The following is a 26612-nucleotide window of genomic DNA, read 5'->3' as shown; positions in this document are numbered from 1 at the left end:
ATTAAAGTTCACAATACAAAATCTGCAAAGTTGAAACAATTACTCACCGGTAAACCTCGTTTCCCCAAGGCCCTCCCTCGCCATCGGCTAAGCAAAGAAAACACATCGACTTAATTAGTTTCTTAATAATAAGAATGAGCTAAGTCAGTCTGAAAAGGGGTTACCGTCAACTGAAAAGAATTAAGCTTGGATGGAATTTAATCGTATGTTTTTTAGGCTAACATTTTAATGGAAACTAGGAGCACGATGCCAACGCTTACTGCTTGTTCATCCACTTCTAATGTCTGTTCTAGCAAAACAAAGTTAAATAAAAATATAAAAATAAAAAAAGGTTGTGAAACAAGGAGAACACCTTTGAAACAAATTGGAAACAAGCAAAATCTTGTTTCACGTCTGCCTGCTCGATCTTGGCGAAAAGTGCCTTTTATGTGCCAAACGTGTATCTTTTTTGGCTGTGTAGACAATCAGACGACTGCACGTTTTGCCGATTATTCCAGTTAAATGTTTTGCCAAATGCACACAATTTGACAGATATCTTGTCTATCATTTTATTTGCCTGTACCTTTACACGTATCACTGACACCATATTTCATGTATGTCTGGTCGGCGTCTTTCCCAGAGAAACACTGGCCTCCATTTTGAAGGGAGAAAATGGTGAATTTGTTGTCTAAAGCTGCTTCGGCACATTTCATAAGGGCGTTGGTTCTTTTCTTGTAGTCAGGCTCAAAGAGCATCGCGTGTTTCTTTTCCATTATGGGGATGGCTCGGTCCCAGGTGTCCTTCCAGCAACCCAGACTCTTGAAACCTGGGAAGGCGAAGCAGTTCAGTGTCGGCATTGTTATCAACAGCGAGAAAACTTGAACTAGAAAAGGAAAGGGGGAGAGGGGAACGGCAAGGATTCCCCTCCCTTCTCCCCATCCCTCCCCCCGATCACACTCTGTTTTCACTCCCCAATTCCCCTCAATCCTCCTACTACCCCCTCCCCCTTCTTACCCCTGCTACGTATTCTACAATATCGCTAGTGTCATCGCAAGCCTAAAATTAGCTACCAAACCCGTAGCTACGCGCTTTTTTCACATAAATACAGTTGTGAGTTACGAGTTGCGATTCAGTAACAAAATCTTAACGCTTTTTGGCGTTTTTTGTCCTAAAAAAGCCAAAGATGCACTGAAGAGCCTGAGCCGGGTTATTTTGAAGGCTGATTAACACTATATAAAAAATTGATTGAGGGGTTCAATTTCTCTTGTATAAGAGCGTTTTGATTGCTTGTATTTTGTGGATCGAGTTTGAGTTTAGGTCGACGACAAAACTGGAGAACAGAAAATAAAAACAGAAAACCTCGCAAAAAAGTTGAAAAACTGACATCAAAATTCACACTACTCCTGGATTAGCTTAATCGTACTTTGAACAATCCGGCCCAGGATTCAATGTTAGCTAACTAATGTACTTAAGTAGTACATTAGTAGGGTATCTTTTCTGTTGCATTTCTCCATAAATAAAAAAATAGGGGTCTAATTAACTCCACCCTTCCGCTGCATAGCAACCCCAAAGCGGACGAGTAAATTAAATTACTGTCGTATAAGAGTGAGCCTGCATCAACTCATTTCTTCTACCTTTTTCAAACTCCAACACGACTGAACAACAGCAACGAAAACAACGACAAGAACAATAACTAGGAATTTTACGTACTACTTCCTCGCAGATGATACACTTGATCTCTGTTGGGTTGCAGTTTCAGTTTTTCTTTGTCATTTTCAGGGTGCTTGTCATGTAACGGGATCTGCGGCTGCGTGGGCTGTTTCGGCTCATCCTGAATGGGAACAGAGAGAACCGCTGCCGGTTGTGATGGGGCTGTTGGCACCGGACCGCCACCAGGGACCATGTTCAACGACAACCCGGCATCCAGTGGGGCGCTTGGTACGTCCGACATCAGAGCTGGGGGACATGGCGGCTTGTCTATGGGAGTGATAACAGTTTTTTAGTGTAGTGTTTGAACTACACTTATGCGGTGGTTGTGGGTGAGGTGAAAAGTGCTACCGGGATAACGCTAGGTGTGGACTAATGCTCACTGGAGTAGAACAAGCGTGCCATTCATTTCGAAAGATCGGCTTTCAGAAGATCGTATGTAATTATATGCAAGATTCAAATCCTCGCGTTTCCCAGTATGAATTGCAAGAATTTCTTGTCTTAAAACAGCAAATACATGACAAGAACTTCGAGTTGCAAGTAAAGTTTATTTGTCAAACATGAAAGCGATTGTTTTATTAAAGGAACCACGAGTAATTTTAAAGCAGCATGCTCTTTTCCTAAAACATCAACAATCGGTCACGCCTGAAATTGAACATGGAGAAATGTCAATGTCATTTCCTTCGTCTGAGAGCGGAATGTTTCGTCACAAGGACTATTGGCTTGAGTTTTCTCGCCTGCCTTGCAGCAGGACTTGTCGCAATATCCTCGATATAGTCCTAAACCGGCCGTTTAGACTGTGTGACGGGGGCTTATGTTTTCAGACCGTGAGACAATAGATTTGACCGTTTAGCGGTAAAGTTTTCGCGTGATGTTAAATATCATGTTCGGCAAGCTGCCACTATTTGTTGTCGGCATGTGTGCATTGCATTGAAGTGTACTGATGATAAAAATAAATCCTGCAATTGGTGATCCAAATTTTAAAGACGGCGATTTTGGTAGCGTTTAAAGTACTGAGAGCAGCTGTTTCCACTGTGCGTGCTAAACTTACAAAGGGCTTTGCATGGCGTTTTTTTTTTGTTCTTAAACAATATTCATTTTGGGGCTTTCAAAGGTCGCACGCAATTTAATGTACAAGATTCAAATCTTTGCATTTAAGCAAAGTGTGTTTTGGCAGACTTTCTTGTCTTTCGCCACGAAAAAAATTTGTAACACAGCAAGCACTTGACTAAAACTAAGAATTGAATGTTTAAAACTCGGGTTAAAAGTAAGAGTCAAATCAAAAGTAGCGAGTAAAGTTTATTTGTCAAAGCGAATGTTTTCTAATTTACAATCACTTAGTAATTTAATAGCCTCGGTGACGCATTCTTAATAATAAAAACAACATCCCGTCACGAGTTGATCATTTTCTCATGTTTTCTGGAGTCTTTCCTTCCATGAATAAAAATAGCAGAAGAAAAAATCAAATTTCCAGTTCCTCACCCTTTACAGGGACGTAAGATGAGCAGACTTGAGCAGAATTTCGTTGTCCTCGTGGATTTTGATTTTAAGCAGAAAACTTGATTTCTCACGGGCATACATTGCCGCAAGCGTCATTTATCACGTGATGCATTTGTCCCTTCATCGGCCATTTTGAGTTTGAAGAGTCTACGTAGCTCGAGTGGTAGGAAGCGATTCATTGCTAACCTCGCGAGATCATGATTGATTATCACGAGTATTTAACTGTTCGCATTTTATGTTGAACACTGACAATACAACTTCTAACATTCCTGTGCAACCCATGATTTTTTTCTTACTTGCCTGCTAACAAGATTTTATTATGATTCCAGAAAATCTTTGTACCCACCCCACAGAGGTTCATTGGAAATTCTGATGGGAGAGGGGGAGGGGGTCTCACAATTAAACTTTTAAAATAAAGTATGAAGATAAACCGAAATTTCCAGAGATGCTGGATGTTGGGGTGGGGGGGGGGGGGGGGTGGTTATTAATATTTTCCTGAGTAGCACATTTGTATCAAACACTACACTGTCCGTACGGACCGCTCGTTTTTTTATTTCATACAACGCAAACAAAAATAACTAAGAAAAAAGTCAAAGTTGCACTCTTTAGCTATGTCGTCTTATTGTAAACAGGTTCAGTGTATAAGAAAACACTTAAGAAAGCCCTGGACCTATATTTGAATAAAATTATGTACTGCAGATTCTGGAAAGTAAAGCGTCGCGAATGAAGGGACCAACCCACCATTATGACATTCATGACATTTTCTCTCGCTGCATGAGGTAACGTAGAGATCCCAGTTCCAAGCACCACTTATAACAACGCCTAGCTCTAACTAACACCATGATTAAACAGTTATTCAGAGACATGCATGAATAAATACGGTAGGTGAAAAGAAAAGTCAGTTATAAAAAGTGGAAATGTTTTACGTACCTGTGCAAAACGTGTTTGCTGGACAACAAGGGATCCCATCAGCGCCATATTGATTGACAACGTTAGGATAATTATAAGCTGTAGCAAGTTTAAAAAACAACAAAATTTATATGAGAGTAAATAAAATTGAGTTCCTGGTTTAAAGGCAAAAAAATAATGTATTATTATTTGACTTTGTTCAATAAAAGTAGTAAAATAATTACGCACCGTAGTGACAGTATAGCGAATGGATGTTTTTGTTTCAATTTACAATTTTTGTGTTTTAATTATTGGTTTTTGCCTTAGAAAAGCAACAACAATATTAACAATCATAAAGCTCTTTACGCTGTTGCCCTTGCATAAACAACCGGGTATACACGACAAAACAGTTAAGCAATACAATTGAATTCAAGGCGTCACAGTCAATAGGCACTCACCTATATTTTGTCGCTTCTCATTGGTTTGATTTTTCCTATCTTGATTTGAGGAAACAGTCTTATTTTCCTTGGTAGACACATGGCTAGTAACTAGCAAGAACAAGACAGCTCTTAACAGCGAAGAGCTGAGCATCCTCACCTAAAAGAAAAGAGAATCATAGTCTGAAAACTTCATAAAAAGTGGACATTACACTCCATCTTTGGCGACGCACATATGATAAAAAACTTGCTTGATCGAAAATAAATTATCCTTGCTAATTGCCATTTACGAACTTAATGTTTGTTTTGAGAATTTTGTAGCACACCAGAATGAAGACAATTTGTTTCCAAGTTGTTTTACCCTTGATATATGTCAACTTGATAATTTGTACTCATGTTTTAAGATGTCGATAACTTTTAGAAATTTTTAAAAGTTACCTACTGCGACCATATTTGTCAAGTGAAAGTACATCTCAGTTCAAGCAGTTAACGCACGCAGTTAACGCACGCAGTTAACGCAGCTCTTGCGAGTACATATAAGCACAAAAACACTTAAAATGAGTAAAACGAAACATAATATGAAACTAAAAGAACACAATAATTATCTTTCCGATTTACTGACAAGTAAACACGTGGTGACTTTTAATCTTGAAATTTATTTAAGAATTATGTTCGTGATTAGCGTTTACGGAGATGTGACCACTAACTTCGCACTGGGCCTCATAGTACCAAGCAACTAGTTAATGTGCATTTGCAACATTTACAAGGGAAAAATCATCATATTTGAGACATTGTTCAACTCGCAAACCAAGTACAACTTGTATTACATGTTGGAAGCAAATTTTAGCTCTTTTGCAATGGAATATACCATTATTATAGTTATGCTAAGCCGCCGACCTGTTTCAGTAGTGTCTTTCTGATATAAACGTTTAAATGTACCCTATTCCTCTACAAAAAATATATGTTCCCTCCTTTTTACATCGTACTTTGCAAAATCAATTTTATGTACTTCAAATCGACAAACCTAAAGCTTTGCGGAGATAGGCCCGGAAAAAGGCCAATACTCGCTAGCTACGATCACGGATAGATTCGAGTGAAGTACTGGAAACTACAAAGAGTTAGAAGAGGGGTTTTGTGATCATCAGTATTATATGGACGCGTGTTGAAACGGATTAATTGTATTAATGTTAGAGATTTGTTTCACCCAATGACAAAAGCAATTCACGCCTTTAGTAATTATGTAATAATTTCAGTAAAACATCGACAAAATTTATTTTGCCAAAGGCTGAAACTTTGAACTTAATGTAAGCATAAGATCTCCAAGAAAATAGTATTTAGCATTATGATTTTGTTAAACTAACAAAAATATTGAAAATGTATAGTACATGAAGACTTGCAGTCTCAGTTTTGGCTACTTATTTTGTGTTAATTCAAGAACGAAAGTGTAAATTCTCATTTGATAAATTTTTAAGACGTTAAATAATCAAAAATCGTAAGATTAACTTAACTAAGTAACTCGTTAATTCTAGGCATAGCTCATGCCTTTGAGCAATTTTAAATCAACGTATTCTTATTATCATTTCAAGCGGCCGGCGAAATAAATTTAGCCATAACTGAAATTATATATTGTATAAAGTTAAGGCAAAGATAAACCATAGTTCTGAACTTATGTTATCTTCTTATTAGAATCTAAAAAACGTACAATTTAAATTAACTTACCTCGCCTAAATTGATTACCGTGTCCTTGGCGTTAATCCATTTTCAAAGACAAATTTAACTTTCGTGCAAACAAAGAAACCGTTTCCCTTTTCATTTATTAAAGTGTCTTTAACTTATCGGTCAATATCAAAATAATATTCGTAACCTGGTACTTGTTAACAGCTGCCTTGCGAAAGGTCGATTACGATAAACAACCAGCATAGTTTAATTTAAACAATTGATATTATTCGAAAAGTCTAGATACGGCTTTTACAAGCACGTGCGGTTCTGTTTTGTAAACTATGATGAAAAATATATCTTACATCCTGAAACTTAACAAACGGATTTCAGTTCAAATAATTGCAAACCGACTTTTTTAATGCTATGTTTCTAACAGTGTCAAGAATGTTCATGCATGTTTTGATGTTTGTCAGCATGAGTGCAGAGCAAGTCTTTTTAATCTTTCAGAAAAGTGGCTAGTCGGCAAAAAAGTCAGAACGAGGACCGTCAAGACACTATTTTCGGTTGAAATATTCATTGCAAATCGACTCTTTTGTGTTATGCCACTAAAAGTATTTAGAAGTTTTGTAAAAGCACATCGTTTGTAGTTATGTCCATGTATGTTTTGATGTGGCTGCACGTGTAGCAGGGCAGGTCCTTTAAATGTTTACAAAAGCAATTAGTCGGGAAGCACCTAGAAACAAGTGCCGTTATGTTTTAGCCAAAATCGTCATAGAAGCACCCGAAAAACCCTCGGAAAATTGATTATTATCGACCAATCAAAAAACAGTCCGAGTTGTTCCGAATATTTAAAAGGTTCTCGCCTTGTCTCAGTGGCGCCATCAGGACGCGACAAAACACTTGATCAGCCAGATTCGTAACAAAACTTTGTCCTCGAATAGAATCCAAGCTTTTTATTCAGTTACCGAGGAGAAAGGGCATTTAAAAAAACTAGCATTATTTTGTACTGTAGGAAGATCAGAAGATACAAGTGAAGGGTTGATGAATGTGCCTATTCTCACTGCCACTTCATGGATACACAGAGGGTCCCCAGTAGTTTTTCCGGGATCCGGGATTCGGCTTATTCGAAGGCTGAGATCTTTGATGGAAAAGGGAGCGAGATTCGGGATTGAAATTATGAACGGGACACGTGAATTGGCGATTTTACGAGGCGGGATTCAGGAAACGTCACTTAAAAGGAAGAAGATCAGTAAAGTCTGACGACAAAAAAATGTACTTGCGTAGAAAATCAAGTTTTGATCTTCGTGAACGTCGCAAAAGGCAGCACAAAGCGTTTATTACGACTTACACGAGTTACCCGTGTTCTCCACGAAAGACGAAAGAGTTCAAGACCAGTGCTGGGAGGGAATATACACCCACTGAAAGTCCTCTTATCGTCGAGGCAAGGGATTAAGAAAAAAATGGTCGAGTTCGGGATAAGGCAATAAAAACCTTTGGTATTACGGGATTGAGGGAAAGTTTTAGTCGGGATGGCGGGATCCGAAAACCCTATTGGGGACCCTGTACACACTCTCTTTCAAAATGAAAATCGTCTTAGTCTTTTTACGAAAAAATAAATATGAAGGGCGAAATTTTACGTGAACGGGAAATGGAAAAGGTTAGAAGAACACCATTTTTATTCAAATAATTGACCTGATATGTTTTATTTTAAAATACAATAAAATAATATTGTTCAAACAACCTTACGGACGCAAGTTGCCGTAAAGCATTTCTTATATATTACACAAAAGAGATATTGTTTGTCAGTTTAAAAAAAAAAAGAAAAAGGAAAGGAAAGTAGGAGCAAACATTGCTAGCATTATTTATGTTTATTATCAATTGTTTTTGGTGGCCGGATATACACGAGAACAAAAGATCGACTGCAGGCGCACCCTGACCTCCTTGCTCTTCTCAAAACTGAGTCCCATAAAGCAAGTTAGCTGTGTCCAGCTTGTAGGCAGTTCCTTGGCTTCAAAGTGTAACAATATCAACAATGAAGGCTTAAAACATCCTCAAAAGTGTATGTCTTCCTCTGTGGATTTTGATACGTCGGAATTACAAACTAAAGAATAAAAAATGAAAGAAGTTTTAGTGCTGATTGCCTGTCACAGTTGTTAGGAACATACGGTAAGCTTGATATTCATAAATCAAAAGCGACAAAGGGAAGAGGGCCGTAGAATAGACAGAGTTCTACAATTTTACCCTCGTGCTGGACGGTTTATATTCTTCCTTTCATTGCTACTGGCTCTTCTGTGCAAAGAGCGGTTTCGATATGATCGCTAGCAATCATTTTTGAAATCACTAGGAAACTCCCCAGGAAATCTCCAAACGCCGACCCAGATGGAATTATTTTCTGAGCATAACTTTGGTTTTGGTTACACGATAGTCACTGTAACCGACCTAAACGTAACTCACTGTCTTTTTATAGCTTTATCACAACGTCACATCAAAGCTTCTCTCGCGACTCACTTGGTTTTTTACTTCCTTGTTTGCAGAGGCACTGTTTGTTTCCAGGCTTCTTTAAGAAACCACCAACTCCTGGAAATCAACAATAAAAAAATGAAACAATATTAGACAGTTTATTGTAGTAAACGGCAGCGAGATACTTATTAACGAAGAGAGAGTCATGCGCTATTGCGCTTTATACATGAACCTCCGGCTCGGATAGGGAGGGCAACCTCATCCCGCGTTATGACTATAATAAATTGATTGATTAATTGATTGATTGATTGACAGATTGATTGAGTGATTGATAGATTGACTGATTGTTGAGCCACGTCATCTCCCCATCAGGAAAAAAATGCATGCAAAGAATGGAGCGGTTATTTATACGCAGAGTTGTCAGGAAAGTTAAAAGAACCAGAAAGTCGAGTGAATGTGTGTCAGTCACACTCGGACAAAAACTAAGTAACTGAATCATACAGTATATGGTACCTTTATTAGGTTTCACTTCAAGTAGAAACGGCGGGAACAAAAAACAGTTTCTGGTCTATTCTGTTTGGGAAGAGGGCGAAGATGGAACTAATCACTTCAGTTCTTCTTTAGGGGCTGTTAAAAGCCCACTCCTTTAAAATACAAAATTTATGACTAATATTAATGTTATTAACTTACCATAACATACACTTCTTACGAGGTCATCTCTTATATACTGCAACTTGTTAAATGGACCAATGAACACATTTTCGCTGACTGGTCTCGAAGACATCATTTCCAGTTGTTTGATATCAAAGTTATACCCAACTCCTACGCCGTAGATGCGGACACCGCAATGTTTGAGTCTGTGCGCAGGATCGGTCACGCTGTCAGTTGACCTGAAACGTCACGCAATCTTATTAGGATTTTTTCAGTAACATAGCAACAGCAAAAAAGTAATGCCCAAAGCCTACATGTACAAAATACAAAACTAATCTAGCCAATCCACGCATGCATATAATTGTATACTGTTATATATATAACCATGGTCTGAGTTTAAGGAACTGTGTCACGGATTTTAGCCAAATTTAGGCATAGGAAATGGCCATAAAGTTCGGTGAAAATATAAAAATAACCGCTTAAACCAGCGAAGGAACATTTAAATAACACACAAATTCAAAAGAAGGTACGGATGGCCAAAAGTGAAGAAGATTGAAACGGATTGCAATATGGGATGTGGGTTTTTGAAATACTGTTGGGCTGAACAGTTTCAAAGTTAATCTCGTTTGCTTGAAACTTTATATAATAACGCCCGGGAGGCATATTTTTTGGTTGTAATAAAGCTGTGGTTTCGTCATTAAGATCCATAGAACTAATTCCTTTTTCTTTGCAAACATTAAGTTTCATAGCGAGTATTTGGCAAAACTTAATAAAATAAACTTAACTCAGCCGTGACACAGCTCTTTTAACCAAAACACTTAAAAACGATTCTAGCATTGCAACGGCTTATATGAACAAACGTTGGAACCATACTTTCATTTTAAATCAACTACAATACAGGTTAGATGCTAATTAGTTATAGTAAATCAATGACGGAAACATGTTTCTATACCTTCCATCAGTAATAACTATTAAAACTTTAGGGACATCTTTGCGAGTGTTGAATTTCCTGTTAAATAAGCGATGCCCTGCCATACCAAGAGCATAACCTGTATTTGAACTAGGCAAACTCTGTGTTGAAGCTTTCTGTAGAGCGCGAACCATAGAAGACTTTCTTTGCTGACTGCAAGGAGAATGACAAGGATTTGAAATCAGCGTAGGCAACGTTTTACAGCTGTGATTACTCCAAAAGTCTTTTGAGCCACTCCCTGGAAATGAGACTTGAGTTTGATGAGAGAGTGGCTTATTATAGACGGAGGAGGGGGTATTTTAAATTGTATATCAGTTAGGGTATGTAAAATATAAAAGAAATAAAGTTACCTTTTTAATGTTTTAGTGCTGTTCGGTAACACATTTTCGCAAAATAGCAACAGTAATAAGTAAATGTAGTGTACAGGTTTTGTTTCTTTGTTTATAGCTGGTCATGACTTACCCTCTAGGGAGAAGGGGGCTTATTAGAACCTTGTTAGAACTTTAAAGGTATGCAAAGTTATACGGAAAGTAATAGTTATACAAAGTAAAAACGAAGGCCCATAATATACCTTTCAAAATCAACCACCAGATCGGTTGTGGCGCCATAAGTAACTACGCCAACACGTGTTTTCCTGCGCGAAATTGAAAATTTCCGGACTGTCATTTCAACAAAGTCAAGAATCCTTCTAAAGTTTCCTTTGCCATGTTTCTCCACGCTGGCTGAAGCTTCAACTACAAATCCCAAATCCATCCTGGCATGGCAAACTGAAAAACAATTTAAAAACACCTCGTGGGTAGGATTAAATTCAGATTACAGTTAACAAGAACAGATAGGTTTTGGTATAAAATATATCTACAATAATGGACTGGGCTTTTATCATCTTAATTTTTTGTAACGATCATTATCAAAGAAAATAAAGAAAATTTAACTTACATGGACCAGGCTTTCTTAACGGAGCTGAAAAGAAAACAAAAATATAATTTAATTAATCAATCAATCAGTTTGTTCGGTCAGTCACTCAGTCGATCGATCTCGATCGATTGATCAATTTGAATATTCGATCGGTCATGTGACTGAATTCATGAATTTATTTATCATTCAAACTGCAAATCAACCGGAGCGATTGATCACAACAAATTACTTAGACAAACAACTACAAATTTAAAAAAAATGATATGAAACAGCTAGTGAAAACTGATCGTAGGATTCCCAAAGACTGTGGCGATGACGATGGTGATGATGATGATTTTGATGATAATGATGACGACACTGATGTTCATAGTGATGTTGACGGTGACGCCATGATATGATGGCGACTATATAATGGTCTTTAATAAAGTGTCACGGTATTTATCATTGTTACTGACTCTTGACTACAAAATAAAGTAAAATTTAACTTTGAGAAACGAAAACGTAAGCAGACTACTAACTGATACTGTTGCTGTAACTATATGCTCACGAGCCAACATGTGCAAACTGACCAACCAATGTTAATTTAACAAACTTGCTCGGTCGTGCAACTGATAAAAGAAGGATGAACTTACGGCACGGGGAGCACCCAGGAGGCCTTGCAGGTTGAGTGTCGTGAAAGAAGTAATTGTGCTTAATAAGTCTTGAATCCTGAAAATGCTTTCTCAAATAGGATGTAACATCTTCTTGTTCATAGTCAGTATTAGTACTATTTGAATTGCGCAAGCTTTGTGAAGTACAGTTGTGAAGGACAGCGTTCTGTTTGTCCTCTTCAAAGTTGTAACCGTAAATAGCTATGACCAGTAGCCAAGAGATAACGTGAAAAAAAGTTAACATCGTCTCCAGGACCAAGGTGTCAAATGCTAAAACTAAAACTTCTATAAAGAATAATAGAAACAAATCTGTTTTCGCTCTGCCTTACAGCGTCCTGGATCATAGGCTGGCGAATATCGAAATCATGGGCGAACTGATCGTTCAACTAGTCTAAATAAGCAATGTTGATATTTTTGATCCAACGGTAGCTCTCCCATGTTCAATATACCTGTCTAAAATTATGAAAAACATGGTTTTATTTAATAAACTTTAATTTCACTAAGAATAAACGCCAAGTTCTAAGGGCCAATTTTCAGGAACTTTAAGAAGATTATTGTCTACTTCATAGTAAAAACATATATCAAAGAAATGGTTGATGGATACTGATGAATTCAACAGCGATAGTTTTCCATGATCCCGGCAAACGCCGTTGCAGTTGTTCCATTTCGGTTCTGTGTTAAGCAAAGCCTTATGATAAGTATTTTCAAGGTACACTTCATTACCGCTATCATAAAGTAGGCGTTAAAACATGTTTATTTTGCCTGGTTGTACACCGCCCTTTCCGCGCCCGTTTACTTAAAAAAAACTTTGCTTGTGGTCACAATTCAAAAACGTTCTCTGAGAATATTTCACGACAAAGATGGTAAAAAGAGGAACAATGAACAAAAAATAATTGAGCTGGAAATAAGCAACATAATTTCTTGAAGTGCCATATACTTATTTCGAGCTAAGCTTGTTGATCACTACTAAACTATCTTTCCCGTCAAATTCTACCTATTTAAGCTTAAAACGTTTGATAGGAATAAGTTTTAGCTCCACAGCGGGAACTCTTTTGTCTGACGTATATTAAATGCAGCGAAACAAATTTCTTTTGTTATTTAACGGGTTAACACCCGCCATAAAGACAGGTACTTTTTGGTTCACATAATAAACAAAATGGCGGCCAACAACGGGTCATATCAACGATTCATTTATAGAAGCTAAGTCACGGGGTTTTCGCAGATTTTGGTCTTAACTGTTCTAAAATTAGTGCGATGTTAGGCAACTTAACTCATAAAAACATTATCTTTGAACATCTAGAGAAAGATATAACCTTAATTTGCGGACTGAGAAATCAAGTCACGGCTATAAAAATCGATTTTTTGAAGACGCGCGAAAACAACTCGGAAAGTAAATATTTTCAAGTTGCAATCTATTTCCATCCGAGCCATCCGCATCCAAAGATGCTTGTTAACAATTTTTTAATAAAATTGGACTATTTCAGCTAGGTTTCCTGCGACACAGATATAAATTATGGCTGTTCAATAATCTGGTAAATCCGTGACATGGTCCCTTTAACTTATAAAGTCAATATATGAACTGAACTACCCTTGAGACAAGTAATAAATTTGTTTTAATAAAATATCTTTTGAAAAAAAGGGGCTCTAACTATTTTTCATTGCTCGTTAACATGTGAGCCCGGTTAGCTCAGTCGGTAGAGCATCAGACTTTTAATCTGAGGGTCATGGGTTCAAGTCCCATATCGGGCGAGCTTATATTTTTGTTTTAATTTTTATTTCAAAATCAATTTGATTTTTAGGCAAAGATTCGCACTTTTCTCTAAGTTTTGTACAGTTTTCAATTCTTTTTCGCTTTCACATACGTCCGTCTTTCACAGTTGTTATATATAAGATTTTGACCGAGTGGGAATATTAAGCCTTAAGTTGATCATAAAGTGGGCGTAGTTTTCAGAATTAAATGACAATATTTCGCCACTTCGCAAGATGATCAATAGGTGAAAGTTGATCTTAATAGTTAATTTAGGACCCGAAGTTTTCAAAAGTAAATAGCGCTGTTCAAATACCCGACTGGTCAACTTTCGTTCGAATGCGCGAGGCCTGAGCACTGACAACAAAAAATCAAATTTTCGATAAATTTTTAAATGTCCAAAGTTTTCTTTAGATGTCCGCTTAATTTAATCAAGCTTTTATGCAAGATAAGAATTCTGTTTCTATATTGTATTCGAAATTAAATAAGTAAAATATAATATAATAAAATAAAATAAATTGAAATAAAGTAATCAAAAAAATAAAGTAAAATAATAAAATAAAGAAATAAAATAAATTAAATAATAAAATAAAATAGCAAAATGAAATAAAAAAAGAAGTATAACATAAGAATGAAAAATGAAAAACTCATCCTCCCCGGCGGGGAATCGAACCCCGGTCTCCCGCGTGACAGGCGGGGATACTTACCACTATACTACCGAGGATTAGATATCTTTTAGAACGAAATTTTGAAAGCAAATTATAAAGTGCTCCAGACGTAGTTCTTCTGAAAGTGGATAGAAAATCATTTCCGATCATTTTTGTTTCTGATACTTAATTAACCACTCTAAACGCATTTAACTACTAAGAAATGCTTGGTCATACAAATGAATCTCTCTGACCAGCTAGTTTTTAGATTTTGAAACCAATTCGAATTACATTGTTTCTTTATTTCATGATTTATTTTTCAGTTGCATTGCCATGAGTTATTGTCTGGTCAAAAATCAAGCAGTGAGAGACTTGATCGTTGTATTCTCTATTATTGCAGGCATTATAACTTCACAACCATCATGTTTCATGACAATTGTTTTGATTTCCAAGGGTATACCTGCCATTACCCAGGTCCCTCTCGGTAACTTCGTGTTTTTAATAAGAAGCTTCAAATAAATTAAAACTGTCAGTTAAAAACAGGCAACACCACGTTATTAAAACCATAATTTTAGGTCAACTTAGGTTCAAGCTAATATTAGAGAGGTTAAGCATGACGTTTACGGCAAACGGCAAACGGCAAAAATCGAACTTTTGGTGTCTGATTTTAGCCGTTTGTACAATTTAGGGAAATTATTTGCATTTACTGTGATTAAGGGATTTTTTTTTCCTTTTTCTCGACTGGCTTAATTTAAGTACTAAAGAAAAAGTAAGCAAAATCAGAATTATTTTCACCGTTTGTCGTTTGCCGTTAACGTCATGCTTAACTTCTAATTTTTAATGATGTGGAAATATGTGAGCCCGGTTAGCTCAGTCGGTAGAGCATCAGACTTTTAATCTGAGGGTCATGGGTTCAAGTCCCATATCGGGCGCACGATAATTTTTTTAAAAACAATTTGGTTACTATTTTTTTGCTGTACGGTGTTGTGTCACCGGAAAAAAATTCAATTTATAATAATTCGTGAATTGATAAATATTTTCGTAATGTTTGTTATTAATCGGGCGTGGCCGATTTATAGTTTACCCTTTGGTCGTCCTAGAGCGTAGTCTCCTGGCGCGGCCAAAAAGACGGGGACAGCTTGGGGTTGCTACAAAACCGCTACGGGTGACGCATACCGCAATGGTTTTCATTTTAGTTTTGACAGGAAATCGTTGCAGGCACACTTGGTCGACTTTTGGGTTAATGTGTAATCAGGTTGTGTTTTTTTGCTTCGGCGGAAGGACAGAGAAAAAAGCTTACGGGGCAAAGTACAGTATGGGGCCCAGTTCTCGGCCACTTTTGACGTAAACTTGTATTTCTTACCTCAGAAGAACCGCAGGAACTTGAAATTTCTCCCAGAGCTAGCTACATTATTTAGCTTTTTGGTGTAAAGCTATCGACCGGTCAAAAATTAATTTGCCCGAGCAATAATAAAAATAAAAGCTCCATTTGTGGGCCCAGTTCTCGGCCACCTTGGCCCAGTTCTCGGCCACTTTTGACGTAAACTTGTATTTCTTACCTCAGAAGAACCGCAGGAACTTGAAATTTCTCCCAGAGCTAGCTACATTATTCAGCTTTTTTGGTGTAAAGCTATCGACCGGTCAAAAATTAATTTGCCCGAGCAATAATAAAAATAAAAGCTCCATTTGTGGGCCCAGTTCTCGGCCACCTTGGCCCAGTTCTCGGCCACTAAAAAGCTTGTGCGTAATTATCTGTAAAAAAATGCTCAATTAATTTTCACAGTCATAAAATCACTCTGTAAACCTATTTATACTATATCGATCCCAAATTATTTTTATGATGCTTTGTTTTACTTTAGAAAAGAAGGATTTTAACGCGCCTAGTTGCCTATGTGCAGGTTCTGGCAAAACCGCATTGTGTGACCCGTGCATTTAGATGGTTTATTTTGCAGTGAAAAGGTCTTGAAAGATTTAGGTGTTGTAGAAATAATAGACAAGACAAGAGTCAGCTCAAAACTTAGAGATAAGATTGAACTTTATTTTTAAAACATTTATTTCTTTCATTCTGGCAGCAGCAGATGAAATTATATTAAAAACCAAGCGCTAAGCTGTGATAGCGAGCAGGGTGGCCGAGAACTGGCAAATACGCAAACGTCGCAAGAAAAAATTTCGAAGTAAATTAAGACCAAAAAATACAACGGTTCAACGAAAAGTTAACTAAAGCAGAAAGCTGAATTATTCTACGTTTCACATGCCAAAAATTAGCTCGTATGGTGGGGGCTTTTGGATAAAATACGAATTTAACTACATCCATGAATTTGGAGCCGTAAACAAACAACTTTTTCGGGAATGCAAATTCACCTACCTCCGCGTAAACTCGACGTGTGAGCTTTCTATATCGAATTGAACGATCAAACTCAAGATACTTAAAGCACATGAATCAGTCTATCGTTTGAAGGAAATACCTTTTTCTTTTGATTCAACTGGAGTGTGAAAAAACGCGTTAAACACAAAGTGGCCGAGAACTGGGCCCCATACTGTACTGATATTCACCATTGTGAAATTGCACTTACTTTGACAAGTTAAAGTTATTTTTGTAAATGAAAAAGGTAACGTCATTGATGTCACGCAGTGTTTTTTTTAGCAAACTAGATGGTTTGCTGGTTTCTGACTATGAATGGGGGTGTGATCTTGCGGTATATTTTTTGAGCCTGACTCCGCCGTAAAACTTTTTTTTTATTTAGCAAGAACTGTGTCGATTTTCATTTCTGAACAATTGGTCGTCAAGTCGTTTGTCACAAAGAGTAGAATGTTTGTACAGCATGTTTTGGAATTATTTTAGATTTGGTTAGTAAGACGCTTCTGAAGACCTGAGCAAAACATTGGGAATGTACAGTATTAATAGGAACTTGAATGGAATTTTTCACAAGTTGGATAAAGGTATCAACTGAAAAAAATGGAATTCAAAATGAGAACTTGGATTTTGTTGTAATTAAATTTTATCGCGGATTGGATGCATAATATCACGGCTTTGAAAGTCTTCAAATAATTAGAAAGGTTCCTTTCTTCCTTTTGATCTTATTGTTATTTTCATGTATTGATTATTCGAAAGTGGTTTTCGTTGATACGAAAAAAAAACGGGTTTTCACTGAATTGCTTGAAGTATTTTTAGACGTGATAATATTGGCTTAATCAAATTACATTGTGCACGAAATATTTGTTATTCTTTTGTCTTGAAACTTTGAGGAAATTAAAATTTTTGTTTGACAGTAGTGTATGAAAGGCATTTTATAGAACTGAATAAAAAATAAGAAACATTGATAAAGGTTATTTCAAAGATTTATTTTGCCTGATTTTGAAGGGTTTCAGGAGTTTTAAAGAGTGCTGGTAAAAGGCTGTATGTTGTTTGTGATTACGGATCTTATTTAGTTTCGAACGCTCTAATTTTTGAAAGGTTAAAACAGGTTAAAACCGGGCGGTTTCATGCGTTTTTTGGGTAGAAAGGTACGGTGGTGGTCAAAAAAAGAATGTTTAGAAAGGAATGACTGTAGTAGCACGTAAGTCGGAGGTTTGCGTGAGTCACGGGGTATAGTATGCGTGAGCTGGATTTCCGGCGTCATAACGGCATGTTTTGTTTACTGAAAGATACACTCGACGTTTAGTTAGCTTAGTCGGCTTGGGAAACTATTTTAAAAATGAATGTTGTAATAGTTAATTAATAGTAATCTAGAATTAACCCACTCTCGATTGGAGTCTGTTCTGGATTCGCGCTACCTTTTCGCCGCGAAGGAATTTTGTAAAATTTCGCTAGTGGAAAGAGGGTACTGTAAGAACAGTATCAATAACTCAAAAGGAGGAACTTCTTTGTAGCTCTGAATTAAGACGTATGATAAAATTTTAGAATAAGAAACTTTCGATATATGGTTTTCATATTGTTTTTGTCAATTTCCTTTTGTGGCAGATTTTTTGAGAATCAGCTTTTCTTTCGTGTGATGACAGACACAGGACAGAACGAGAGGTGGATGAGAAAGATGCCGAAGATGAATAGGCACCGAAAAACGACAAGAACCGTCAAGGACTTATCTTTAGAGGGCGGGGAGTTTTGGCATACTGTATTTCGAGGACTGGACTGGACTAGTAAAACGCGGACTAGTAAAACGCGGACTTGTAAAACGCGGACTAGTAGAACGCGGACTTGTAAAACGCGGACTAGTAAAACGCGGACTCAGGTAAAACGCGGACTTGTAAAGGGCGGACTAGTAAAACGCGGACTAGTAAAACGCGGACTTGTAAAACGAGGACTAGTAAAACGCGGACTTGTAAAACGCGGACTTGTAAAACGAGGGCTTGTTAAGCACGGACTTGTAGAACGCGGACTTGTAAAACAAGCGCTTGTAAATCGGATAAAACTAAACGGTTTAGCGAGCGAAACAATTTGTGTTTGAAGCTCTTGTGTGTTTCTTCGACGGCATATTTCTAGCTTTTTTGAGCACTCTATGGTCTGTTTTAGCGTGGAGATGTTTTTGCAGTATAGCACATGTTCGTTCTGCAAACCCCTACTAAAACAACGGGATTGATGCTATGAGTTGTGTGCATATGTTTCTTTCTTTCCACTACTTGACGTCTGTTGAGTGCAGTCGTTTGTATTGCTCGCACGAGGTAGAACGGGGCCCGTCCAGAAATCAACAGTCAATCGTAAATAAAGGTGACGGGCCTACACGACTCCTACGTTCGTGACATTAGAATATTTGCCGTTAAATGTTTAAATTCGGTCTTTCGACCTTATTTGCTTCTGACTTCTTTCTGAGGGTACTGTTTTAATTTGGGGGCAGTATGTGGTAAATAAAGGTGACGGGCCTACACGACTCCTACGTTCGTGACATTAGAACATTTGCCGTTATATGTTCAAATTCGGTCTTTCGACCTTATTTGCTTCTGACTTCTTTCTGAGGTTACTGTTTTTTTGAGACATTATGTATTGAAGAGAGCCGTAAGATGATTGTGGCCAAGGAATTCGAAGTGTCTAGAGGCGTTTTACAAGTCCGCGTTTTACTAGTCCGCGTTTTACTAGTCCAGTCCAGTCTACAAGTTAAAGACACATCAAGACCACCCCACTGTGAATTGCCATAGCACAGACAAAATTATAGTCAATATCTTATGTGTTTTTAAGAGAATTACATAAGAACCAAGGCATGTCTTGTCTTGCCTTACATTGACATGCAATAATTTGGAAATACTAAGCTCGTAACAGTTTAAGACAGAATCCATCAGGAATTTGAGTAACATTAATTTTAGTTACGCAAAAATTGAGCACCAGAATAATTTAAATCCTTGTGTTCTTTCATACCTTGTTAAAGGCTTGACATGTGATAACACCAACATAACACCAACAACAGTTCTTTATCAGTGGGGATTGAAGAAAAAAATGGAAACATCATCACACAGTTGACCCCCATGCAAAAACACTCCAGGATGTCACGGGACTGTTTGGTGTCCGTCTGCCAATTTCTAACTTCAAATTCCAATGTTAAATTCACATTAAATTTTCAATATTTCTTAGTTGTCTAAATTTTACTAATTCTTTTAAAAAAACTATCACCTGCCAAACATCCCCAAAAATCACTCAAAAAATTACAAAATACCGCAATACATAGATACATGGGATGAGTGAAGTTTCCTTGGATTCCTTGAAACACCAACAAGATATTTCCGTTTAAGGTGGCTGATAATGGGTTTCAGTATTTCCCAGTCCTTATACTTTGGTTCAGGACTAAAAGCCTTCATCAATTGCTATTACAGTAATGGTATGAAACAAATGTTCAATCATTCATCAACAAGTTGTGATCATTTTCTTGACAATAGTAGTTCCCCGGTAAACAGTTGTAGTACTGTCCCATCAAAGTGCAATGCCTGGAAAATACCGAAAAGCACACGACCTTCAGGTGAAACCGCACCTTACAGTATTACCAATACACTGCACTTTGCTAAGTCTTAAAACTTTACATTGTCTAGTCGTCTACTTCAATCGTTTATCTGTATTTTGTGAGATACATTTATAAATTGAAACCATCATGTCATTAAGTAATAATGCAATCTCGACAACGTTCTAGATATTATATTATGCACACTAATACAGCTCATGCAAGCCCTGTGACTTACACAAACACAGTCGGACTGAGTGCTACTTAAGTAACTGCTTCGTGGTTTCTGCTGTACTGAACCCTGCCTTTCAAGGCAAAGCGCCCGATTTTAAGCTTCTCAAGCTTCTCAATGTTCTTGTTTCTCACATAATTTATGCTTTTCTTGTAGCTTCTATACAAGACATCGTTCTTACGCGAACAAAAAGAAAAATATATTAGCTCTGAAAAGTGGTAACTAACAAATGCACACAATCGACAAACAGTTTGTTATCTCCAATTATAAAAGTTGTAACTGTGCGATAAAAAGGGTAATTACCTCCCCGGCGGGGAATCGAACCCCGGTCTCCCGCGTGACAGGCGGGGATACTCACCACTATACTACCGAGGAATTGATGGTAACCATTGTCCAGTTTTACTATTAAATCGCTGTTTACATTAAAATATCTTTTGAAGAGTACATTAGCAAAAAACACAAGTTTGTAATTTTTTAACTTCGAAACGCTCAAAGCTATCGACCCTGGAAATGCCAGTCATATTGTAAATCAAAACCCCTTCAAGGCAGTGCCGCATTAGGTTGCATAACAATAGCAAGAGAAATTTACAGTCGAAAATTCAGTAGTGCTGTTTAGAGATTCTCCTCGCTTTAATAGCTTTTCTAACTTGATACCCGGTACTATGAACTTGTAACCTGGCCGATGCAATCTTCAAACATGACCAAAAAGTCTAAATGCTTACACTGTATTCGCGCTGTTTCCTCTTTTGCACTGTACTGAAACTTGATTGAAGGCTAATGGGGGCATTCTCATCCTCAGAGCTGCTTGTCCCTCTTAGCCGACTGAGCCTGGGGCACGAGGAACAATTTGATTTGCGAAATTTAAATTTCTTTTGTTAAAGATCAATTTATCTTGTGTCCCCAGAGCCACTTGTTCCTCGTGCCCCAAGCTCCTCCAGCTAGGAGGGACAAGCGGCTTTGGGGACGAGAATGAATGCGGGGATGCCAGGGGATGCCATGAAGCTTCCACTGCAAGCTAGTTCCAGTCTTATACCGAGGATACAAAGATAAATTAAAATGTGATCATGTACTTCCCACGCCCCTCTGACAGACAACTGTATACCAAAACCTGTTCTTTAGAAAGGGGTTCGTGGGTTGAAATTGGCAACAAAACACAAGGAAAAGTATCAATATTTGTGAATTTGAACCTGGAATTTCGTAAATTTAACTGGTCAGTAGCATTGTCAGGAAGATTTTCAGGTAAGCAAAAATCTTCCACTTTATTTACAGATCGGATCATCAGTTTAAAATTTCTTTTGCATACAATTATCACCCTATCTATAATTATTCAAGTAATGGAGTAAGATAAAAAGTCAGATAAAGTGAATTTGATTCCCTGTTTGTGTTTGAGTCGACGGTTCAGTGAATTATAGGGATTTCAAGTAAGTATCCCCGTTAATTGAGCGAACATGTTCGAGTCGATTTCTTTAACAGTACAACGAGAACAGGTGCTTCTAGAGAAATATCAATTTTAATTTACCAAAATGAATAAATCCCAATTCCATCCTTGCAAAAAATTTGCCTTATTCAAGCTTAATTCTTGTGTTTTGGAATATATAGTTATGACGGGATCGGTTATTCTGTCAGACAAATCAACAAGAAGAATGTTGTGTTGTGTTATGAGAAAAGTAATTTGCAGATTAGAAATTTAAAAAAGGACAGGAACTTACAATTACTGACTTAAATTTCGAATCAATTTCTCATTCAGGGAGTATGGTGCTAAAATTTTCCCATGACAATTTGACAACAAAATGACAATGATCTTCCTCTCCCCGCATAAAGCTTTAAAACATAAGAATTTTCTTTTTATGACTTTACATGTCGTATTCTCCAATGAATCTAAAGTCACGGGTTTCAGATGCCAAATTCGACTTTCTAAATGTAAACCCAACTATATTCCTTCCAAATATCTCTCTCCCCTCCCCCTTCCCAAGCTCTCGGCAAATATAAGCCCAAGAAAAAAGTACGTTAATTGTTGTCGTCCTTGCGTTAGTTGCACAAATACTTATTGGAAATGCTATAACCAGCGTTCAAATATATATTACTGTTATCTACTAAGGTAGAGGGTTGCGCCCAGCGTTGTAAAGATATGACAGTGACTTTGTGGTGGTTCTGCTTAACGGTTGCATCAATGGTTAAAGAAGTGTATATGCATGAAGCTATAAGAACAAGGAGCACCATTTTTCGAACCGGTAAGATTTATGTTGAAAAATTGAAGATGTAATGTGAGGATTCTGGGAACTAGTCATAAGTTTTAAAAGGCAATCTCGTCAATTGATTTTCAATGTATTCAACATATAAAAAAGCTTCAAGCCTAAGTGAACTTCCCCGGCTTCCCCCTCACCCCATCTTTACTTACTTGGCTTTGCTCACTTTTGACTCGCGTCAAAAGGGAGACAAATGTGGATTACTATCTTTGACACAAGTGTCAAGGTAAGCAAGTCCTTTAATATCGCCGTTGTCATGACAGGGATTTGACGTGCATCGAAGTTAGCAATAGATTTGACTCGAGACAAAGGAATCTTTGACCGTAGTCAGAGATACATTTCACTATCCCTTTGTCACAGCTTTGATAAGCGCTTAAAGCGTACATTTTTTAAAAAAAAAAAAAAAACTTTTTATCACCCCCCCCCCCCCCAACCCCAAATTCGCCCAACCCCTCGCGCGTGGTTAATAAGATATATATACAAACAAAATCAAAGACGGCCTTTGTCGCAATCAAAGGTGTCTCAAGTTTGGCAAAGACGGCCTTTACCACCTTTACCCTATGTCAAATGTATGGGTTCAATCCAATTTTTGTGCCGTGATTACAAAAATTAATTCAGTGTGCAGATAAACTGCATGAAGGCAATGCTATATACAACAACAACAACAATAACAATAACAACAACAACAACAACAACAACAACAAATACACACCCCACAACAACAACAAACCAATTGTTGTAGATGTTAACGTGACGAGTTAGAAGCCTTTTTAATTGAGAGTTAAAAAAAAAAAACGGTTTGAACGGAATATTAACGGATTAATATCGTCACTTCAATCTATATTTTCTTTTGTAGAGGCTCAATCACACGGCAAGCGTCCGCAACATGCAGTTAATTCTTTCCTAAGAGCTTTAAGGAAGCCAGCTCGTACTTTCTCCAAAAAGTCATACCCGGTTTCATACTACAATCCTAGTCCGTCAGCTTATCCCGCATCGTACTATCCCTATTCGTACCCGTATCCCGCATCCTCTCCTTATCCTACCTCGTTCGATGGTAACGATGTGGCCACAAATGAAGGGACCTACGCGGGTCATCCCGCTAGCCAGACTGGCCAATACCACTGCCTCAGCTACCCTGGTACGCCTGGAATGAATCGGAGCGAGACATTTGAAATTAAAGGGAAAAGTAAGTTAACATTATGCAATAGGCAAGGGCCGGGTTTTAAACCTGGGCCAAACGAGGATGACAGTTTATGAGAGTTGACTCTCATGAGAGTTTCCGTCAACTCTCATCCACTATATATCACCAGCTCGGGCCAAACGAGAACGAGAGTCAGTTCGACAAACTCTCTTCAACTCTCACGAAAACTTGAGCACGTTCAAAGTCGACGAGAGTGCATGGGAGGTTAAGGCCCAACGATGGCGAGAGTTTGAACTCTCATCAACTCTCATCCTCCTTTGGCCCGGGATTTAAGAGGATTATATTTTTCAGGAGTTGAAGTTGGCGATAAAGCCGTTTAATGACAAAAAAGGGTTCGAAATATTCACCAACATGTGTAACTAGGCTGAAAATGGTCAAATGGGCCACTATTTTTTAGCTTTTTCTATAAATGTAATTATGAGTAGAAACTTGGTACATTACTGCTTCCTATCTTCAGTATTGGCCTCGGCTAGCTTCTAGTGCAATAGGATCTAAACAAAATGCTGTGCAGCTTGTGTCAGTCAGGAACAGACGGCGTTATAATTACCTCGACTTTTGTCTATTGTAATTATTGAATGGCAATTTTTAAGAAACTTATTTTTTGTAAATTTTTCTACCATTATATTATGGTACTGCCCCATCATCATCATCATCATCATCATCATCATCATCATCATCATCATCATCTTTATTTATACACGATCAGGTCTTAAGCGAAAGCTTGTGAGGTCGTGTGCTAAGCTAATATGTTACTAACAGGAACGGGAATTTAAAATCAAATTGAGGTTAGCGGATGATTTACAATATAACTGGCATTTCCATAGTCCATAGCTTTCGGTAAGGCGAAGTTTCAAACGTACTGTGACAACGATAAGCTTCTGTTTTTATTATTTTGGTGTAAAACTCACAGAGTGTCCTCGGTAGTATAGTGGTGAGTATCCCCGCCTGTCACGCGGGAGACCGGGGTTCCATTCCCCGCCGGGGAGAATTTTTTTGCTGACGTCAACACCCCTTTTTTCGCCGCACAGCTATAGATTCTATTATTGTTGATACTAAGTTTTTCGTCGGTTGTGTTTATTTGCCAGTTACCACTTTTCAGCTTACAGTTTTTTCTCGTGTTAGAGCGATAATGTACTCTATATTTAGAAGCAAACGTTTTCTTTAATCACCACTTGAAAATTTCCTCATTATAACACAGCTTTCAAGAGCATTGGGTGCTGGAGGGACAATCCAGATCGCGCGATAGAGATATTGGAAGGAAAACATCGCTTGCTAAAGGACCCAGATTACAAATCCCGGGTGAACGCATTGATGAAATGTGCTAATGCAGCATTTGATATGAGTCTTGTAATGTTTGCTTTGCAAAATGGCGGACAGTGCTTTGGCGGAAAAGATTCTGAGAAGACGTTTAGGAAGTACGGGCCTAGCACAGCTTGCTGCGGTAAGTCTTGTGAAAATTGTTGAAGCATTGCGAGGACCATTAAGAGGACCTGTTGTTAAACTTTTATGGTATAACTCTAAACGTAAGGTTTCGTTACACGATCAGCGACAGTTGGGGTGTGGCTCCCGTACGCGCGTTTTCTTCTATTGTACATGTCTTGCAACAATGGCGTTGCGTTTCAAGTTGACATAAATTGTGTTAAACCAAAGCACACTATCACTTTAAAGAACTGAACTTGGTGCACTGTTATTTGCCTATTTCTTCCACATATTTAGTCCTTCAAGATACTCGTCATGAATTTGTAACATTACTTAAAAGTTTCATTATCACTGAATAACTCCATTGCATTTCCATTTTTAATAATAAGGCCCTTTAAAACTAAACATTACTTTCACATTTTTTTAGGAGATGGCGAAGGAGGACCGTGGAGCAATGAAGTTTACAGGTGGGCATGTTGTGGCTGGGCTCCCTGATTGTTAAAAAAGTGGTCAAGCTGCTAAAAGCAGATAATTTTCGAAGCGCATATTTCATATTATAACGTTGATCGACCGTGCGATTGTTTAAAATTACAAACTAAGAAAACGTTTGCGCGCAATTTTTAGTTCATTGATTTAGCAGTCCATCTATTCATCCAGATTAGCCAATCGAGCGAAAATTTCAATTTACATTGTGAAGACACCGAAACGTCTGTATTTTTTGTTAGTTTTTGCTTTCTTTTTCAATGTTTAGATTATATTATGTTTACATCGTAAATATTATCTATCTTTTCAATAGTTTTCTTGGAAACAACGGAAAGCCGATTGTCAATGCCAGTTACAATCCTTGGTCTTCCTGGTCACCATGTCCACAGACCTGCCAAGATGCCAGCCAAAGTGTGGTGCAAGTACGCAATCGCACATGCTTCACTTCTGAAGACAGTGCCCCGATGCTGCCACAGGGGTGCCCTACTACTTTTGAAACTCGCCCATGCGAAGTACAAATTTGTCCAGGTTTGTAGGAAATCAGCGCTTTTTTCATTGGATAGACTGTTCCCAATGCCCTATTATTTTTCCGTGAAGTCGTAAAGATCGATCGTTGAGTTCGACGGTCGCCATCTTGGTTCTTAAACGCGAGCGAAAAACGGAGAGAGTCCAAAACCCCGTGGGTAGGAAAGCGGGGTGCTTATAGCCACGGGGTTTTGCATTCTCTCCAGCGATCGATCTCTACGACTTCATGGAAAAATAGGGGACTGTGAACAGTCTAATCATTAGCTAGAGAACGTGAATTAACTATTCACAGGCGATCTCGTTTAACAATTTGCATTCACAAACATGTTTCACTATTTTTTAACGGTTAGTGCAATTTTCTTTTTACAGGTTTCA

The 26612-nt window shown here is 37.8% G+C and overlaps 1 protein-coding gene and 5 non-coding genes across 6 annotated transcripts; 3 read left to right on the top strand and 3 right to left on the bottom strand.

Annotated features, from left to right (window-relative positions):
• Positions 1-7863: 7863 nt before the first annotated feature.
• LOC144645395 (vitrin-like) lies at positions 7864-12183 on the bottom strand. The gene is made up of 7 exons (XM_078504964.1): positions 11799-12183; positions 11188-11211; positions 10823-11018; positions 10234-10404; positions 9321-9520; positions 8679-8747; positions 7864-8271 (listed from the first exon to the last, which is right to left on the bottom strand). The coding sequence occupies exons 1-7, from the start codon at positions 12058-12060 to the stop codon at positions 8222-8224; spliced, it is 972 nt and encodes a 323-aa protein (XP_078361090.1). The 5' UTR covers positions 12061-12183; the 3' UTR covers positions 7864-8221.
• A 1309-nt stretch (positions 12184-13492) lies between these two features.
• On the top strand, positions 13493-13565 carry Trnak-uuu (transfer RNA lysine (anticodon UUU)). The gene has a single exon. It is a non-coding gene; the product is annotated as a tRNA-Lys (tRNA).
• Positions 13566-14215: 650 nt separating this feature from the next.
• Trnad-guc (transfer RNA aspartic acid (anticodon GUC)) lies at positions 14216-14287 on the bottom strand. Its single transcript has one exon. It is a non-coding gene; the product is annotated as a tRNA-Asp (tRNA).
• Positions 14288-15069: 782 nt separating this feature from the next.
• Trnak-uuu (transfer RNA lysine (anticodon UUU)) lies at positions 15070-15142 on the top strand. The gene has a single exon. It is a non-coding gene; the product is annotated as a tRNA-Lys (tRNA).
• A 5524-nt stretch (positions 15143-20666) lies between these two features.
• Trnad-guc (transfer RNA aspartic acid (anticodon GUC)) lies at positions 20667-20738 on the bottom strand. The gene has a single exon. It is a non-coding gene; the product is annotated as a tRNA-Asp (tRNA).
• Positions 20739-24724: 3986 nt separating this feature from the next.
• Trnad-guc (transfer RNA aspartic acid (anticodon GUC)) lies at positions 24725-24796 on the top strand. Its single transcript has one exon. It is a non-coding gene; the product is annotated as a tRNA-Asp (tRNA).
• Positions 24797-26612: the final 1816 nt, after the last annotated feature.

The sequence above is a fragment of the Oculina patagonica genome, chromosome 3 (assembly GCF_052425735.1).
Source record: "Oculina patagonica isolate OP01 chromosome 3, crgOcupat, whole genome shotgun sequence".
Classification (NCBI taxonomy): domain Eukaryota; kingdom Metazoa; phylum Cnidaria; class Anthozoa; order Scleractinia; family Oculinidae; genus Oculina; species Oculina patagonica.
The sequence above is the reverse complement of the archived record's forward strand: the minus strand, read 5'-3'. Positions and strand labels throughout refer to the sequence as shown.

What these genes read in the sequence shown, in the direction of transcription:
- LOC144645395 (XM_078504964.1), bottom strand. Translation starts at nt 12,060, where the DNA reads ATGTTAACTTTTTTTCACGTTATCTCTTGGCTACTGGTCATAGCTATT. An exon ending in GTTAAGAAAGCCTGGTCCAT is followed by an intron (nt 11,019 to 11,187) that starts GTAAGTTAAATT and finishes ATTGTTTTTCAG; the next exon opens with TTTGCCATGCCAGGATGGAT. An exon ending in ATAGTTATTACTGATGGAAG is followed by an intron (nt 9,521 to 10,233) that starts GTATAGAAACAT and finishes GTGACGTTTCAG; the next exon opens with GTCAACTGACAGCGTGACCG.